The sequence below is a fragment of the Clytia hemisphaerica genome, unplaced genomic scaffold (genome assembly GCF_902728285.1).
Source record: "Clytia hemisphaerica strain Z4C2 unplaced genomic scaffold, Clytia hemisphaerica genome assembly, whole genome shotgun sequence".
Taxonomy (NCBI): domain Eukaryota; kingdom Metazoa; phylum Cnidaria; class Hydrozoa; order Leptothecata; family Clytiidae; genus Clytia; species Clytia hemisphaerica.
This window is the reverse complement of record NW_027104529.1, coordinates 546,857-564,743: the sequence shown is the minus strand read 5'-3', so window position 1 is coordinate 564,743 and position 17,887 is coordinate 546,857. Positions and strand designations below refer to the sequence as shown.

The window sequence follows — 17,887 nt, the reverse complement described above, 5'->3', positions numbered from 1 at the left end:
GACCAGAATGGCTCCTGGCCCATAACTCGGACCCAGTCCATTTTCAGATATATGTTGTGATGTTTTTTAGAATCAGTGTGAAAAAACCTTTCCAACGATATATCATATGACATGTTTTCTGAACAAAACTTTTTTTCTTGGGTGGGAGGCATTCTGGTCTGTAAAATACACAAACAGGTGTTTCGGAAGTGGGTCAGAGGCTTTAAATGTTTCTTACCCCCTAAGGTACCACTGTACCAAATTTTATGCTTTCTAGTCAAAAATGCACAATTGTATTCATTTTTAGCACACTTTCCCTGGACTAAAAAAGGCTTAATTTGCTCAAAAGTTGGGAGGCTGAATTATCCCCAGTCTCCCCGTTTTCGCCGGTCCTGCTTTTCTGATTTTACCAAAATCTATCCTATCTTGTTTTCTTGTTCTTTGATAAGTTGAACTGGAGAGCATCTCGTCTTATCTCGTCTTCCTTTATGCAATCTTTCCAATTTCAATGCGAACCCACTTAATATCCGACACTGAGTTTGACATCTACCATGAAGAAGATGGCCGAGCTCGAACCTAGTCCCTTAGAAAACTTTTTCTATGATTCTAATAACGCTCACGATTGTGTTACGTCCATTAAAATCAAAAAGTGGTGCAAGGGGTTCTGGGTACGAGATTGTATGCTGGGTACATAAAAAAATTCAACTTCGTATCAAACAGACTGGACATCTTCATTCGCCATTGACCAATGGTAGCCCGAGTACATGTCCCTCCTCTTGCTTTGCTAGACAACGTTTTTTCACATTCTGGAAATCTTCTTCTGTTTCATTTCCATAGGAAAGCAAAAAGGCTGGCCGTGTTATTGACGACGTTGTTCGAAACTGTGAAAAGGAAAATGAAGATGAAGAGGTAGAGAAGAGAATTGAAATCAAACAGGGTTGAAATCATCCGGTACAGTGTGTTCCGCAATAAAGTATACTAAAAAGTAAAAGTAATTCGATGAAAAAAGTGACGAAGTTAAAACTTTAATTTCTAATATAGCTAAAAGCATAGCTACTCAGCTCTCTATGCTTAAAAATTTAAGAAGGTTTTATAGTTCTAGAGATATCAAGTCTTATAAGTAAATGAATATGAAATTTTTAAGAACGTGCTTTTCAGGTTCTTGTCTTCTTATCTATTTAATAGCATTCGTGTTTTTAGTACATAATTTTTTCTCCGTCCAAGCAATAATCGTCTTATGGTTAAGCAATCTCTTGCAAATTAAAATACAGGTAGAACTTTTACAAAGATAATAGCGAGTTCTTGAATTCCCTATTGAATGATAACGGAAAACAAATACCATGTAACAGATACACCAATCCTTTGAAATAGACTAAAAGTGCGCGTTTTTTCCAATGAAATAAAAGCCCGAAGAAGACTAAATAAAAGCGAACCTTTAACTTTTCCCAGGCAAGAAAAAGTGAAGCCTTAAATACACGCCGTTATTTTTTACGACGGATTGAATTTAGCAGTTTCTTTGTATTCAAATGGTAAGCCTTTAAGGACACTTACATTCAAAGTTATCAATGGTTGGGAATTCCTGGAAGTTGAATCTTTTCATCTTTTCAATATTTGGTAGTTGCTTTGCTGTGATAAATTCTGACTGTGCTATGAATTCCTTATGAGGTGTTGATAGAGAGCGAAGATCCTTTTTAAAGAAAACATTTCCTCGATGACATCTCCCGTAAATATAATCGGTATCTTTGTCGTAAAAAAGAACACCTGTGATTTGACTGTCCAATGCTGAAAAAAAATTTGTAGGTGTTGGGAAAGATAAGGGCTAGAAATCTTGACGAATTGAACAATCATTGGTATGAAATTTCTTGATTTTCAAATAGATTTATTATGGTTTTTTACCGTCAGTATATTCTTATTTCTTAATCGCAGATGAACATTGTATTGAGACAGGTTCTGTTGAAAACGGTGTACCGTAAGTTGATCTAATGTCGACATCCCTCTTTTAATTTAAAAGGGTGTCGGTATTAGAAGAGGAATGTCGACGTTAGACCAACTTACAGTGTCGAGTATCTTACCTTTCCATGATTGAGTGAAATCAAAGGAATAGAAACAACTGGTGGTGATTGGCCTGAAGAAAAACGGTAAAAGAAAAAAAAATTGAAAACTTTTCTTTTACCCATCAGTAGCGGCCTGGCTTAATTTTCTTGGTGGTGCAAACTATGAAATTGGCGCCCCTAGTATTTTTGTCCTTATTTGCGCCCTATACCATTAAGTGAAACTATTAAACTGGTAAGAGCAGTGACTGGTTGAAAGTAACGCCCGGAATCTCTGAGTTAACAAAGTTTTATTTATACGAAGGTGGTCGTAATGATAATTTGATATGTATTTCCTTGTTATTTCAATGATACCAATAATACCAATGCACCAACACTTAACATTTTCCAACTTTTAATTGCACTATTCAAAAAAGATAACAGAACCCCCGTTTTTAGTAATAAGTTGGAGATTTGATATTTCACAGAAAAGTGCTACCAAGGGGTATTTTTGGTCCCATATCTTCCGAAGGACTTTTCTGTTTGCCTTGAAATTTAACAAACTTCTTAACCTAAGGTTGAACTACCACTGGTGTAAAAATGAACGTTATAGCATAAGTAGAAAAAAAGCTCAATTTTTACAATCGCAAATTAAACCGCTAAAAATCGCGAGTTTTTCAACCAAAAATACATTCAAATATAGCGCTTTTGATTTTCTAAAACAAGCAAAAAAAATTTCCATAATTATATTTGACTATCAAAAGTTACAGGCATTCTTGTTTCCACTGCCAATTATATCTGGACAGACTTTAGTAAGTATATCTTATACTCGACTTTCTTGTACTTTAACCTAGACCTTTGTATATAGTTTGTTTAAACTTGTGTTCTATATTTGCTTTATAGCCGTTATTCACAGAATACACGCGTATGAAAACCCAACCACTTGACTCCCTTACTGTTGCCTAATCTAAGGACTGGACAACAGTAACACTTAGTCTGATCGTAGTGCAGTGGTAGAGCATTCGGCTACAGTGTTTAAGATCGTAGGTTCAATTCTCAGATGAGTCATACTAAAGACTCTGTACTTTATGAAAGACGATATTTGATGCCTCGCAACTTGATGTTCAGCAATTAAGAAAAGGATCAAGGGTAAGTTGAGCGGCCTCCCATATCCTCGGGTAGATAGCTATCGAAAGAGGAGTCTTCGGGTCGCCTCCGACTGCGGTCGCAGACTTATTTAATTACTTAGTGCACCCCTGGGAAGAAATCAAAAAAAAGTTGAGCTTACTTGTAAAGATTTCGGACATTGTCCGAACAGAGAATAAACAATTCTTCTGTAAATAAATTGCTCTGTATCTTCAATAAACCTTTTCTTCGGTTCTCTTCAAAGTCTTCCATACCTAATGAATAAAGACATCGACTTTCGATAGTTCGAAGTTGAGCGGGGAATCTAGCTTGTTCGAATTATAGAGTAGACTGTGCTACACCGTCGTTTTGTATAAGATTCCCATTCCCGCAATAAGATTCCTTTGCCACTTTTCTAGCAAAAAAAGACCAGAACTTTGGGTAGTTGAAAAATAACTTTCGGAAAGTTAGGCAGTTCCGTGACTAAACTCAAGATTTTCCGTACCTTTAGAATCAAACCCTTTCAAATCTCATGCTGGTTATCCCAGGAAAAATAACGGAAAGATTCCGGAAAATTATGTATGTTAGTGTGGATATGGGAATCTTATACAAAAGACAAATCATTATCTAATAAATAAGCCTAAAGCCGAAGAAAATTAGCAAATGGGTTTTTTGCCGAAAAGAGTTTACAGACATTAGAGTTTGACGGTCGTTTCTTCAAAACTCTACCACCGATTTATTCTGTAGAGATATTGTATACCGCAACCTTTGCTATCACTGAAACGGACGATAACATCTTCAATAATAGAGATATTCAAATTAAAAATCAAATATTTCTAACAACAAGTTGAAAATTTACTATTTAAGCAGGGGCGGCCGCCATTTCGCCATCGGAATATGGGACCAATAATTGGCACGTGCTAGTCTACTTAATGGTATGACAGGGGTACTGTTCGTTGGGTGCTTCCTTCATACACAAAGAAAAGCAGACAGAGTAATTAGCACCTTATTTTTTCCGATATAGATTGCGCAATACATAAACACGGGAAATTCGAAATGAAAGTGAGGCTGGGTTTGGTAGATTTCAAACCTTGGCGCACAGTGAAATTAGCTGTAAAATTGAGATTATTACTGCCATAAGGTATAAAAGGATACCTGGTAAAACACGAATGACATTGTTTGCGTAGTTGATATTGCCTGTGATTCTAAGTGAGCCATCGGTATTTTCCAAGAAATAGTTTTGGTTATTGTTAGAAACCATTCTCCAGGAGCCACGTATCAAATACATAAAAGTGTGATGCTCGTATTGACTCATTGGAACAATCTTTTGGCTGGCAATATTGACATCATAACTTTGGTGATTGGGAAAACTGAAAAGTTTGCTGAAAAAGTGGACAATATTTTGAGAACAGGTAGTGTTCAGTTCACCATAACTCTTCCCAGCTGGCAAACAACGTTGTTTCAACGTTTATCTAATGTTCATAACGTCCATATAACGTTAGATGAACGTTGAAATAACGTTGTTTGCCAAGTGGGTTTGTAATGAAAAACATCAAATGAAAGAAGTTTTTTACGACTTTAACGAGCTACCTTCAAATAACCTGAGATCAGATTGTGAATGTTTTCTGCCCACCACGCTGAAGCTCTAAAGGGATGTGTGAAAACATAACAATCTGACCATGGAGGTAATAAAGATAGATGGAGAGTCAATGCCTTTTGTTCTATTCTGATTTATCATCGGAAGCAAACAGCTGTTTGGTTGCTTTGGGAATAAGATGATTAATTTTGGGTATACTCGTGGGAATATTTAAGATGAATGAAAAGACATTACATAGTCTTGTCATGAAAAATTGAAAAAAACTTCACAATACTCCAAACTTCTAGGGGAAGCTGCCCATAAAGCCATCGATAGATTTAAAAAAGAATTACGTGTTACGATTAGGAGCCTTGTATCGATCATTTTGTCAGAGTATGAAAACCGCTGCCCACTTAGACGTGAAGATTTTAAGATAAGAAACTTTCAATGATGATGTGATGTAACTCTCAATGTTAACAAAATGCCAGCCCAAAAATGTGTCCTTATGAAATTAATATACTCTTTTAATCTTACATCAGTTGAAACTATTTCGAATCGCATTTTAACAAGGATTTTCGGCAAAATTAAGTGTTTCAAAATCATCCAAACAGTCTCTTTCTGTTCTTATAAAGTTATAAATTGATGTTTTTTGCTTCCAATGATGGTACATCAAAGAAAAGCCGCTTTGAATAGATTTATAACAGATTTCAGCGATCCTTTAGGTCATTACCGAGACGTTTTCTCTCCATCTATATCTTTATTACCTTCATGATCTGACGAATATGCTATCTCAAAATTGTAAGGTCCGCGCTGGTTTAAAAGGTCTGGAAATGACAATAAAGTTACGTGATTGTGTTTATTATTATTGTGTATCAGGAAAATTTAGTTTTTGATTTTCCGGCGCACAACAAGATTTTTGTTATAGAATTTTCCGCAGGAGGACTATTTTCATCAGATGGTTAATTTTCAAGGGCCTTCAGAGGTTTACCGTGCCCGTAAGAAAATTATGACCAGCTGTTATTGGGTTACCTTCTAGAGTTTGTAATTTTTTATGAACATTTAAAATACAAGTATCAATTGATTTTCAAAATGGAAACAAGAATAGGCCATCCATTCAATATCCATACAGGGGGTGGACAAAGATTTTCAGAGAGGGTAATCTGAGAAAAAATTCCAGGGGGTCTAGAAGAGTGTTTTTTATGTGTTTCTAGGAGGTAAACAATTATTTCAAAATTTCCAGGGGTAAATGATAGCTTAGTTAGGCTAAAAGACTGATTTTAGTTTGTTCACCCTCACTTTAAGGTATGAAAAGAATTTTCCCAAGGGCTTTTTTGCAAATTTTTCCATTTTTTTGTATCAACACATTCCCAAGAAAATATTTTTTGACTTCAAAAGGTTCGTCCACTCCCCTGTATGGAAATTTAATGGGATGGCCCAATTCAACATAATTTCTGTGATACAGGGGTGAGAGTTATGTTAAGAAATTTGTTAAATCTTACTATCGCTCATTAAGGTAGAATTGCTGGTCACATTTGTATGAGAGTTTGATGTCGCCTGTTGTTGAGTTATCATACCACCAACATTTCTTTTCTGCTGTATGCTCGATACGGAACACTTGAAATGGCTCTGTAAAAATTGAATGAAAAACAAAAAAGTGATTTCTTCGAGTTTTTGGATAGGGAGGGTATAATTCTTCGAATGTGTAGGGGTGACTAATTTGGAACTTCTGGATATTTTTTTGTGTTATTGCCAACATTGGTTCAACACGCTTTACAAGAAATACCAAATCTAAAGTCTATTCACGATAAGTGTGCACTCTTTTTTCATTTACCTATAACTTTTGAAGGAATTCTTCAATCTTTATAAATTTGGTATCATTGGAAAGATATTAGCGAGTGAAACAATTTGAAATAAAAAAATCTTTAAAAAATTCTAAAAGTGAAGATTAAAATGAAGAAGAAAAAAAGGAAGATCTTGTAGAAAAGTGCTATAACTTTCATTTTCACTGGGGAGATTCTTTGATCTTAGGAGATCATCACTGTGAAGAAATTTCATTAAAATATTTATTAAATATAAAGTTATGATACAAAGTTAATAAGTGATTGACCCCAAAAAACAGCAAAAAACTGCAGAAAACAGCGTTTTTAGACGTCAATCAGCTTATAACTTTGTGTCTATCTTTTGACTGAATGATTATTTTTGAGAATTTTTTTCACAGTGATGACGTTCGATGCTCAAGGATTCACCTCAGTGAAAATGATAGTTATAGCACTTTTCTACAAGATCTTCATTTTTTTCTTCTTCATTTTCATCTTCATTTTTAAAGTTTTTTTAAAGATTTTTTTAGTTCAAATTGTTCCACTCACTAATATCTTTCCAATGATACCAAATTTATAAAGATTGAAGAATTCATTCAAAAGTTATAGGTAAAAGAAAAAAGAGTGCACACTTATCGTGAATAGACTTTACCTTTTTAAACAAGCTATATAAGAGTATAGGCATAGTATAAGAAAGCCGCGGCTGGAATATGTACCGCATTGTCTTTTGAGTTCATTGCTGTTCCATCTCTGTCTCCGAGCTTTATAAGAACATCAAGATGCTCAGTTTATTATTGGTAGATAGTTTTTGAAATTTTTCCCTTATTCTCCTTTACAAAAAGCTTTTTTATTGCTAAATATCTTTGAATCTGTACCCAATAGAACACTTGAGCTAATTTTGGACATATTTTAGGGGTATTTTGTGGAAGCGATGGTTTTTTGCCAAAATTGAAATTATAAGAACGATATTCAAGATGACAACTTTCCTGTCAGTTTTGAAGGTGCTGGCTTGAAATTTTCACAGTAGTATCTTGATGTACTTTTTCATTGATTTCTAAAAATATTTCACTGAAATATTGTGAAGGCATTCGAGGCACTTTATTAATTTTTGAGTTCTTTCAGCCCAGCCATTTTGTGCTTGTTTAAACTTCTTATTGTTGATCTTTCCTTTACAATGATTTTATAATGCAAGTGTATTATCAAGGGCATATCATTAATGTTTAAAACGCACCGACAAGTAAGTATTAACGACAAAGCAATAAAGTTTACCATTAAAGATGCTACATTACTGATTTCTTGATCAACAAATAGTCATCAAATACGACAGAGATAGAACAACAGAAATTCAGATATTATCATTCCAGCCGCGGCTTTCTTATACTACGTTATAAGGCTTCAATTGCCAAAATATTAAGAACAAGTTAAGATATTTCAAGACTTTATTTCTAATCCACTTACCGATCTTAATTTGTTCTTACTAGGCGTATGATAGAATTGCGCTTCGTGTTCTTATAAACAATTGTTCTTATAAAAAAGACGTGCGAGTGAAATTTACCAAGTAATGTTTGCAGAGTGAATTGTTTCTTGGTTTTGTTCAAATGAAGCATCATTCGTTGTGAACAATCGTTATTAGTGCAGTAAGAGACATCAACGTAGTACCGCCCAATGTATTCATCGGCGTTCTGTGCAATACCAGGGATGTGTTTGTTTTGCACATGTAGTTGGAAACCGAAGGGTGGTAGATGGTTGTTCGGTTCTACGTAAGGTTTCTGTGAAAAAGATAACGTAAAACAGATTGGGTAAAAAGAGAAGTGTCATTGGCAACTTCCCAGTCGCATAGACTGGCACGCCAGCCGGGCTGGAACGGTAATACGCGGGAAAAGTGAGCGTAGGAGTTAGGTAAGCATAAGAAGAAATTTTTGTCGGCGGCAAGGGCTGAAAGTCAGCAGCCTCTAACCAGCTTTTGCTCGTTCTCCCACGCACACAGCTCCGATTTTAGCAAACGCCCACCGCCTTTATGTTCCCGTCCTCTAGTTCGCTAGTCTACAGTCGCGAAGCGAAGTCGTTACTCGAGCGTCGTTACTAGAGCGCAACCAGTCCTGGTTCATTTCGACTGTGAAATGGCCTATCTTATGTGGGGCAAACTATGTGGTGTCGGATTTCTAAAATTGGCATTTTGGCACTTCTTGAGAGATGTTCGAAGCTCAAAAAAGGTGAACGCCAAAAAGTATTTACGATGGCCCCTAAGGCTCACCACGCACTTCCAGTTCTTATAAAATTTGTGAACTAGAACTGTCTAGGGTCATGGCCCAGAAGGCTCACGAGACACTGCGCACTTCCGACTTTTTTTTGTGACGACACTGCGCACTTCTAAAAATGGGCTAAAAATATTTTAGAGACGCAAAAGCCCCTCTCAAAAGATAGCCGTTCTGGTCAGCAAAGTAGATACCGGGTTTTAATAAATGAGTTGATGAGGCTCGCCGAAGAGGCTCGGAAATCCCGAGTTATTTTTCTCGAGTTAAAGTCCAAGTTACGAAAAAAAACGAGTTATGACGTTTCTTCCGGAAATAAATATTGACGTCATTTTGTACCTTCTATGAAGTCATTCTCAATTTCGTAACTCGGTTTTTTTCCTTGACTTTAAAATTTCGAGTTATTTCTGGTATTTTAACTCGAGTATTTTTCCTCCCTTTGAATTTTCGAGTTATTTCTCGTTTTTTAACTCGGTTTATTTTCGTTCTTTTAAATTTTCGAGTTATTTTCCTTCTTGTAGATTCTCGACTCGAGTTATTTTGGCGTTCCCAGCAGAAGGCTCAAAAACACGCACTTCTAGTTTTCACAAAGTTGATATTTGGTCACTTTTTTTCCCCGATTTAAGCCCGAAAATTCCCAGATTTTTGCCACCGAGGGGAAATTTTGCTGACTAGCACTTAACTCGGAAATTTTAACAATCTGTAACTCTTGATATGAACAACTCGGAAATATTAACTCGTTTTGCGCAACTCGACATTCATTTTAAAGACCAAAAAAAAATTTCATTGCGCGGGCCGCTCGCTTGGAAATTTCCCGCAGTGACAGAAAGTCAGAAGTGCAGTGTCACTTGAGCCTTCTGGGCCATTGACCTTAGACAGTTCTTGTTCACAAATTTTATAAGAACTGGAAGAGCCTTCTGGGCCATCGTAAGTATTACATACGGAAAGCATAATTCCTCTCAACGTAGTGGTATAGTGTCTATCATCCTCGACTTCCGTCTGGGAGGCCCGAGTTCGATACTCACCGTGTCTCTACGATTCATTTGGCAAGTGAATATACTTTCGCCCGGGTCAACCCATTGGGTACCATTACTCTGATACAAGAGTGTGGGTAGATTAGACAGGCATTGTGACGTGCCGTGACACTCATAAGGTTCGGCCTCGCGTGAGCATCGCTCTCCCAGTGTCGTTCGAGTGTCATGGTATACGCTATGGCTTGGCAGCTTGCGTCTGTCAAGTCGCAGTGTCTGTCAGCGCCGTGATTCCTACTCCTTCGTGGCTAGGACCCATCGCGAATGCATTGGGAGGGCTCATATCTATATCCTCTCAACAGTCGTCATTGGCTTTTTTAGTTACTCGGGGATTAACAAAAATTGGAAAATAAGCCACTTTTTGCTGTTTTCAGCCAAGAAAGAGTAAAGATTTTTAATCTTAAGTTTTTTTTTGTTAAACAATACCTTGAACAGCCAATCACCATTGTCCAATTGTTGTGATGACGTATACTTAAAAGTAACGAGATAGGAAAATGCTTTAAAATTGAGTTTGGCGATATAAAAACGAATATTGACATCTTTCGCTGTTTGTTTCCAAGAGGCGGCTTTCATTCTGAAGGCCATGCTCCACGTAGACATCCTAAAAATCAAATGTATGTTTGTCTTTGAATTCTAAAGTCGGTTTCAAAAAGGTGTGCAGTGTTTTTAGTTTTAGCCATAACAAAGTTTGTCTCTGCTTGAAAACTTCAAAAACACGCATTATAGGGGTCAATCAGTTGAACACTTTGTTTATAATATCTTTTAATGAAAACAATATTCTTTAGAATTTTTTTCACAGTATTGCTGATCTAAGGTTGATGTTTCATTGTTGTGAGAATGGTTAATGCAAAAGCTGGATCGTAGCTACCGCAAATTTTTGAAAATAGCAGAATATGCCTACTCGAACGGTCTTTCAGGTTTCTTAAAGGGAAGCTGTTTTTTGTTTCTATAAATCGAATTCTCCATAATGTTCGATTTACACAGGCGGTTTTAGACCATGTCGAACTTATCAGAGGAAGAGATTTCTAATTGTAATTTCATTGTCTTTTAACGAGCGTTGCACTCTTTTGCATGTTTCCGACGTACTTGCTCTCTATTGTAAATCTGAAAGTGATTTATGGAGATTTTAAACGGAGATTTTGATCAACATACCCTATGTGACAGCTGAACTCGATTGCGTCCCAAAACACCACAAGTACTGCTTGAGTTCCGCGTCTTATGGTATTGTACCGTATGCGGACCAAAGTATGAACACCGGTGTACGTTGGAGAGACGTGGTACGTCAACCAACTTTCTTGTTCCGTTAGACTTGTATTGAAGCCATTCCACTGTGAAAAAAGTTGAAAAAATAGAGAAAAAATGGAGAAAAATTTAGTTTGAAATCTAAAATCAAAGAAGGTAGATGCAGAAGTGTCAATAACCCAAGCAGAAGAACTGGTTAAAGATTCGAGCAGAAGAACTGGTTGAAGATTCGAGCACAAAAAATGGTTAAAGATTCAAGCAGAAGAACTGGTTAAAGATTCGAGTAGAAGAACCCCAGGGGGGGGGCACTCAAGGCAAATGACCTACCAGACGTTCGGCCCTTAAGGGTAGGTTTTTCATAGTTCAGCTAGTGCACTGTAAGGGTAGGAAATTACAAAACTGCACTGAAATGCACTGTAAGGGTAGGAAATTGTGATAAAAGGCCAATATTTTGGTAAAATTGGCACAAAATTGGTCAATTTTGGAGGAAAAATTCCACATTTTCTTGGAAAATTGCAAAAATCGGGAGAAGAACTGGTTAAAGATTCGAGCAGAAGAACTGGTTAAAGATTCGAGCAGAAGAACTGTCTTAAAACTCGTTTTTGTTTCAGCCGCATTGGACGTTTTTTACACCCGGTTTTATTTATGAATTCACTACTATCGTAAAAGTTAGAACGATCGTTTCACCATCAGGCTTTTTCAGTTTCATAGCCAAGGGTCCGCTTAAATTTTTTTTTATAATAGACTTCCAGCCTATTTTATGAGCCTTATTGGACCATTTTTGAACTTTTGGATCCTCAGATCCTAAGGTCCTAAGTTTTATATTAAAACTCAAAGTTAAAATTCTACCCTTCCAACCTAAGTTAGAGAGAGCGCTATTCATGATATGCACCACTGCAATGTCTTCCGTTCCACCCAATAGCTCATTGGTTGGAAGTGACGTAAAAGCAGTCAAATGCTCCCAGTCTATTAGCTGCGTAGAATTTTAAGAATATTTTAAGAATATTCAAGCCTGAAAATCACGAAAATATAAAAGAGGTGAACCTCAAAGCCAAAATTAACTGGTTCTTTTCAAAAAAAAGTTGGAAAAACTATATCCTTACATTAATTTCTGATTCTGCTTTCAGGATGGCACCATTGAATGGTAAAGGGAAAGCGGTATCTGGAAATCCAACAAATTGGTAGAGGTATCCTGCGACTGCATCTTTATCATAATTTCTTTGAGGACTGTCTTTATTTCTCCCAGAGATGTCGGCAAATGTGAATTCTGTGTGCAGCGAATGTCCTATTGCAAACAAGAAAATAGATTTTTTGCCACCGTAAAAGGTTAACCTATCAAACAAGAAAGACGTCAATTCTGAACTCTTTTTGACGCGTCAAATATCACAAAAAAGTCCAGTTTTGACTAGCCTATACTGGGTGGGAAGTTAAAAAAACCGGGTGACGTCTAGTATAGGCTAATCAAAACGGGGATGAAAATTCCCAGTTTTTGGTGAGGTACTCGCTACGTTCTGACATCTTTGACCTAGATTTTCTCGAGTTAATTCAACTTTATCCAATTGGAAGTCTTCCAAAATCGTTTTTAATCAAGATTTTTGATGTCACTTTCCTGAAAAAGTACTTCAAGTGACGACATGCGTGGTATATAGTTCCCATAACAAAAAATAAATAATTTGAAAAGAGTGATCAAATTATGGAAGATTTGACCAAAAAATTTCTTTGTCGAGAATTTTCACTAAAATTAAGTTAACTTAAGAACACCGAAGACTTCAACGTGTATCAGAATCATAAAAGAAAGCCTAAAGTACTGGGTACAAGCATGCATGGATTACCTTTTCTGCCATTTTGATCTTTATCTGAAGAAAGCGTATTTCTTATCCTCTTATCGCTATCTATGTGCAGGTGGAAAAGTGACACGTGGAATGTAATGTCTTTCTCACTCCCTTCTTGCACATTCTTTTGACCGGGAACGGCTTTAACGGGTGTTACAGAGAAAACTAAAACAAGAAATGAAAAACAAATCACTGAAAACTTTTATATGTTGCTTCAGTAGTAAGGGGGACTTACGGTATTTCGGAATTGTGGAAATCTTTTTTCTTCGGGATTTTGGAAATCGGGCAAAATTCCTTCGGTGTTTCGGAATTCTGAAATTGTTTCGGTATTGGAAATTCATGAAATTTTGCTTCGAAATTTCGGTATTATAAAGTTTCTATCCCCCTTTTTCGGAACTCATACATGAAAAATCAAATTTGATGAAAAATTAGTCAAAACGAGGAAAAATACCCAAAAAAATCGATATCGGAATTGCAAGTATTTTTTTACGGAATTTCGGAAATTTTGGCAAAACTACTTCGGTATTTCGGAAATCGCAAACTCCGTACGTACGCCCCCACTAGTAAGTGTCTCCCCTATATCATGCTCGCATTATACTTAGCATTCTATTGTATTCAAACAATAGAGCCATTGTTTAGGTACCAAAGACTGAGCCTGCATATACTTATGAAGGTTATGCTTATATAAGAAAAAACATGTATATCAGGCTCGCATTATGCTTAGCATTCTATTGTTCTTAATTGAGGCTAGACCCCTTTGATATATTTTGATACAGTGGATGCTCATCGTTTATATAATCCCCGTCCCAGAGTTACCCCAAAATTTGGGGTAACCTGTTTCAATTTTCTTAAAAAGATTTAGTAATCCAATAATTGTATTAACTTCCAACTATTCAAAATTTAAAAATTCAAATTTAATGAAACTTGAAGATATCTCTTACTATAATCATAGTATAAGAAATCCGTGGCTGGAATGATAACATCTGAACTTCTGTTGTTCTATCTCTGTCGTATTTGATGACTATTTTTTATCAAGAGATCAGTAATGTTGCATCTTTAACGGTAAATTTCATTGGTTTGTCGTTAATACTTAATTCTCAGTGTGTTTTAGACATTAATGATATACCCTTGATAATACAATTGCATTATCAAATCATTGTAAAGGAAAGATCAACACTAAGAAATTTAAACAAGCACAAAATGGCTGGGCTGAAAGAACTCAAAAATTAATGAGGTGCCTCGAAATGCCTTCATAATATTTCAGTGAAATCTTTTTAGAAATCAATGAAAAAGTACGTCAAGATAATACTGTGAAAATTTCAAGCCAGCACCTTCAAAATTTATCATTTAAAACTGACAGGAAAGTTGTCATCTTGAATATAGTTCTTATAATTTCAATTTTGGCGAAAAACTATTGTTTCCACAAATACCCCTAAAATATGTCCAAAATTAGTTCAAGTGTTCTATTGGGTACAGACTCGAAGATATCTAGCAACAAAAAAATTTTTTGTGAAGGAAAATAAGAGAAAAATTTCAAAAACTATCTACCAATAATAAACTGAGCATCTTGATGTTCTTATAAAGCTCGGAGACAGAGATGGAACAGCAATTAACTGAAAAGACAATGCTGTACATATTCCAGCCGCGGCTTTCTTATACTATGCTATAATCAAGCTACTCAAGTTGCTAAAACTCAAAAAACAAAGACGGGAATAACTCTCGGACGGGGGTTTTATACACGATACGCATCCTCTATATCAAAACATATCAAAGGAGATGCGTGCAGTCTAACTCTTTGCTAAACCTACAGTTAAACTTAAAATAATAACATACACCACGTTTTTTATAAGAGCAAACTATATAAGAACATAAAGGGTTCAATGGCCAAAATGTTAAGAACAAGTTAAGAACATTTGAAGGCTTCCCGGACTTTAAAACACCTGATTTCTTATAAAATGGTCAAAAATACTCGCAAAATAGTGAAAATAAAAACATGCTTAGAACATTTTCTTTTAAGATTAAGAACATCAAAGGCTTCAAAAATGTTATAATAAAGAACCGCGTACCTTGATTGTTAGTTGAAAAAACACAATATGTTTCTCCCACAGTGGTATTTGCTACAATCATTGTGACGGATGACTTGCAATAGCATCGATTAGGTATAAAATGAACTGCGATAAAGTTCTTTTCCGATATATCACTACGGCAGGTCTTGATACAGGTGGCGGGTGTATAGCAACATCGGTCGACGCCTCCGCCAACAATTTTTCCGGGCCGCATAATACATCGTACTATAGAAAGACGAAGAATAATCGAATTGTATCGATTTTGGTAGGATTATTTTACGTTCCCAAAAAACATAAAATTTTCTGGAGTTAATTCAGCGAATTAGTAATAAATATTTACATCGATTTGATTGATTTAAAAAAACATTTTTATTGTTGTGTATTTCAAATTAGAGCAGAGATTTGAATCCAAAAGTTGGATATACTTTCACAAGGCGTTGTGAAGAAGCAGAACTAAGGGAGTGGGAACGAGTTTGAAAGGACTTACCGTTCCCAGCACTGACGCGAACCAATAAACAAGTAATGATCAACCCCTGCAAAAGAAATTTATAAAATTAAAAAAAAAATTTACTGCTTCAACTATCATTATATAAAGTTAAATGAATATAAATTTGGTGTTTCAAATTTGGCGGGTGAACGTTGACTTTTATCGCTTCAAGACAATTAAAAAGATACATTGGCCTAAGGAAGTATACATCAATACGCGTACTCTTGTCTCCCAAATAGACGCCCCCCTGCTAATTGTTAAGAGAAAAAAATCCCATCCCCCCGCTCTTATTAAGGCCCCCTGCTAATTAAATTCGAATAATTCAATTTTCTTACATTGTAGGTAGGTCCTACCGTGAAAAGCACAGCTCAAAATCATATATTTACGCTGTGCCGACGAATCGAGATTCTATTCATCGCGCAATCAGCGAAGACAAAAGTAACCATGACGACCATCCAAGATCTTGGATGAGCGTCATAGTCGATATTTTTATTCCCGTCGTTGAAAACACAACTTACAAAAAGTCATCAATGCTTTGTAAAAAGAGTCAGTGATAGAGAATCATAACATAAAGTCTGTCTATTATTTCGATTCAATTAAAGTGACATTTTCCATAATTAAAAGTTTAGTAATTACTGTTATACATTTGGGGATCATGTAAAAGATTTCTTTCGAAATAAACTCATTTCAACTACACTTGGAGGTTTCTGGGGAATTCGTAAATAGTAAACTGCATACTGATACAGTCTGCTAGACATTAATATGGTAATATTTGCTCTTCATCTTTGATTTTTTCTACAGTGATTAGATTGACACATGCGCGATAAAATTTCTATTATTTGTCTTCAGAGGTTACTATTTTCTTTGAAAACTTAACCTCTGATACTCATGGTAGGTAGGTCCTAGTTGAAATTGATACCAGTTAAAAAAAATTTTTATCTTCAAATCACCCCCCTCTTATTCCATCCCCCCCCCTCTTATTCCATCCCCCCCCTCTTATTAGAATTTAGGAAATTTTCCTACCCCCCCCCCCTGCTTATTCAGACCCCCCCCCCCCCGTCTATTCGGGAGACAAGAGTAGTTGGTAAGGAGTTTGACGGGGTGAATTTGTCATCCACTGTACTAATGAAAACAAATCGAAAAGATGAAATTTTCAAAATAATAAGGTTCTATCTGGAAGAAAAATTGGGAGTATTGCTTGGAACAAAAAGGTTCTATCTCCCGCTAAGCCAATCAAAATGCAGACACAAGTTTATGATAGAACCTTTTTATTTTATAAGAAAAATTTAAACCAATCAGATCGCAACATTTTTCAATTTGCATAATAAAAACCACGAATACTCAAATAGAACCTATTTATTCCAAGGTTGATAAATAAGCTATGAAAAACCCTGTATTAGAGACACAGACATGAATGGACAAAGCATCAAAAGTAAAATATCAAGAGATTGGAACTTAGTATAAAATAAACTTGCAATCTTTAACCAAAATCTTCTATTTCGCCCGACCATTTTTCTTCTTTTGAATGTCTTTAAAAAACTATCGATCAAATTTTCTGAAATCAACTCATCCAATGTTTCAACAAACTTTCAATAAATATTTTTCCTTCAGGCGAAAAGTGAAAAGTGTATTCAAAAATGTAAGAATACGAAATTGTAACTAACGTTGAATGATGTTTGACAGAAAGTTTCAAAATTTTAGTCCCAAATATTTGCTATTCCCTAGAGTTTTCTGAGGTACCTCCCTGATTGTGTTACCATAACTACAGACTAAACATGCCAGAAATATTAAATAATCATGAAATAGAGGCTGTGTGAAAAATATGTCATGCAGACTATTGCATAATCAAAATGTCAAAATATATTGAAAAATATTAAAATTCATACCGTTTTTTTTGCTCAAGATATTTAAATTTAGATTTCTTTCTTAAGACATATGGTATTGAATATGAAAAGAAAATTCCATCGGAATATAGTTAGTTATGTTGTAGCAATGCATTGTTTTGTAATTTATAGGTAACCTACCAAGTGACAAAAACGTCAAAACGACGTCCAACCAACATCCATAATTTGACGTTGAAATAACACTGGAGAAGAGCATTTTATCCTGATCTGAATCACAGACCTCTACAGATACATTTCCTATATTCATGATATTTATGACGTAATGTTTTAACTTTTGTCTAGTTTAAATTTGCCACAACTGGCTAAAACCGCGGCCTTTCCGTAGAAAACATTACGTCGTGAATATCATGAATAAGAAATTCGCTTAAGGACTAACAGAAGCATAATTTTAACCACACTCTGATACGTAAAAAATATTGAAAATAAATTTGAAAACTCTTTAGAAAATTATAATTTATAAGACGATAATATGCTTAAGATCAGTCTGATAGTTCGATCCTATAACATTTTTTCGACCGTAGCCGCCAATTGCCGCGCAGACATTTT

At 35.6% G+C, this 17,887-nt stretch overlaps 1 protein-coding gene across 1 annotated transcript; it reads right to left on the bottom strand.

Moving 5' to 3' along the window:
* Positions 1–300: 300 nt before the first annotated feature.
* Positions 301–15,551, bottom strand: LOC136822173 (uncharacterized). The gene is made up of 13 exons (XM_067078414.1): positions 15,438–15,551; positions 14,951–15,175; positions 12,885–13,049; positions 12,156–12,337; positions 10,963–11,138; positions 10,237–10,411; positions 8,083–8,296; positions 6,210–6,336; positions 4,290–4,516; positions 3,298–3,409; positions 2,052–2,104; positions 1,531–1,761; positions 301–860 (listed from the first exon to the last, which is right to left on the bottom strand). Exons 2-13 carry the CDS (start codon positions 15,162–15,164, stop codon positions 805–807), a joined length of 1,932 nt encoding a protein of 643 aa, XP_066934515.1. The 5' UTR covers positions 15,165–15,175; positions 15,438–15,551; the 3' UTR covers positions 301–804.
* Positions 15,552–17,887: the final 2,336 nt, after the last annotated feature.

What these genes read in the sequence shown, in the direction of transcription:
- LOC136822173 (XM_067078414.1), bottom strand. Translation starts at nt 15,164, where the DNA reads ATGCGGCCCGGAAAAATTGTTGGCGGAGGCGTCGACCGATGTTGCTAT. An exon ending in TTTTTCAACTAACAATCAAG is followed by an intron (nt 13,050 to 14,950) that starts GTACGCGGTTCT and finishes TTCTTGTTTTAG; the next exon opens with TTTTCTCTGTAACACCCGTT. An exon ending in TGTCATTCGTGTTTTACCAG is followed by an intron (nt 3,410 to 4,289) that starts GTATCCTTTTAT and finishes TTTATTCATTAG; the next exon opens with GTATGGAAGACTTTGAAGAG.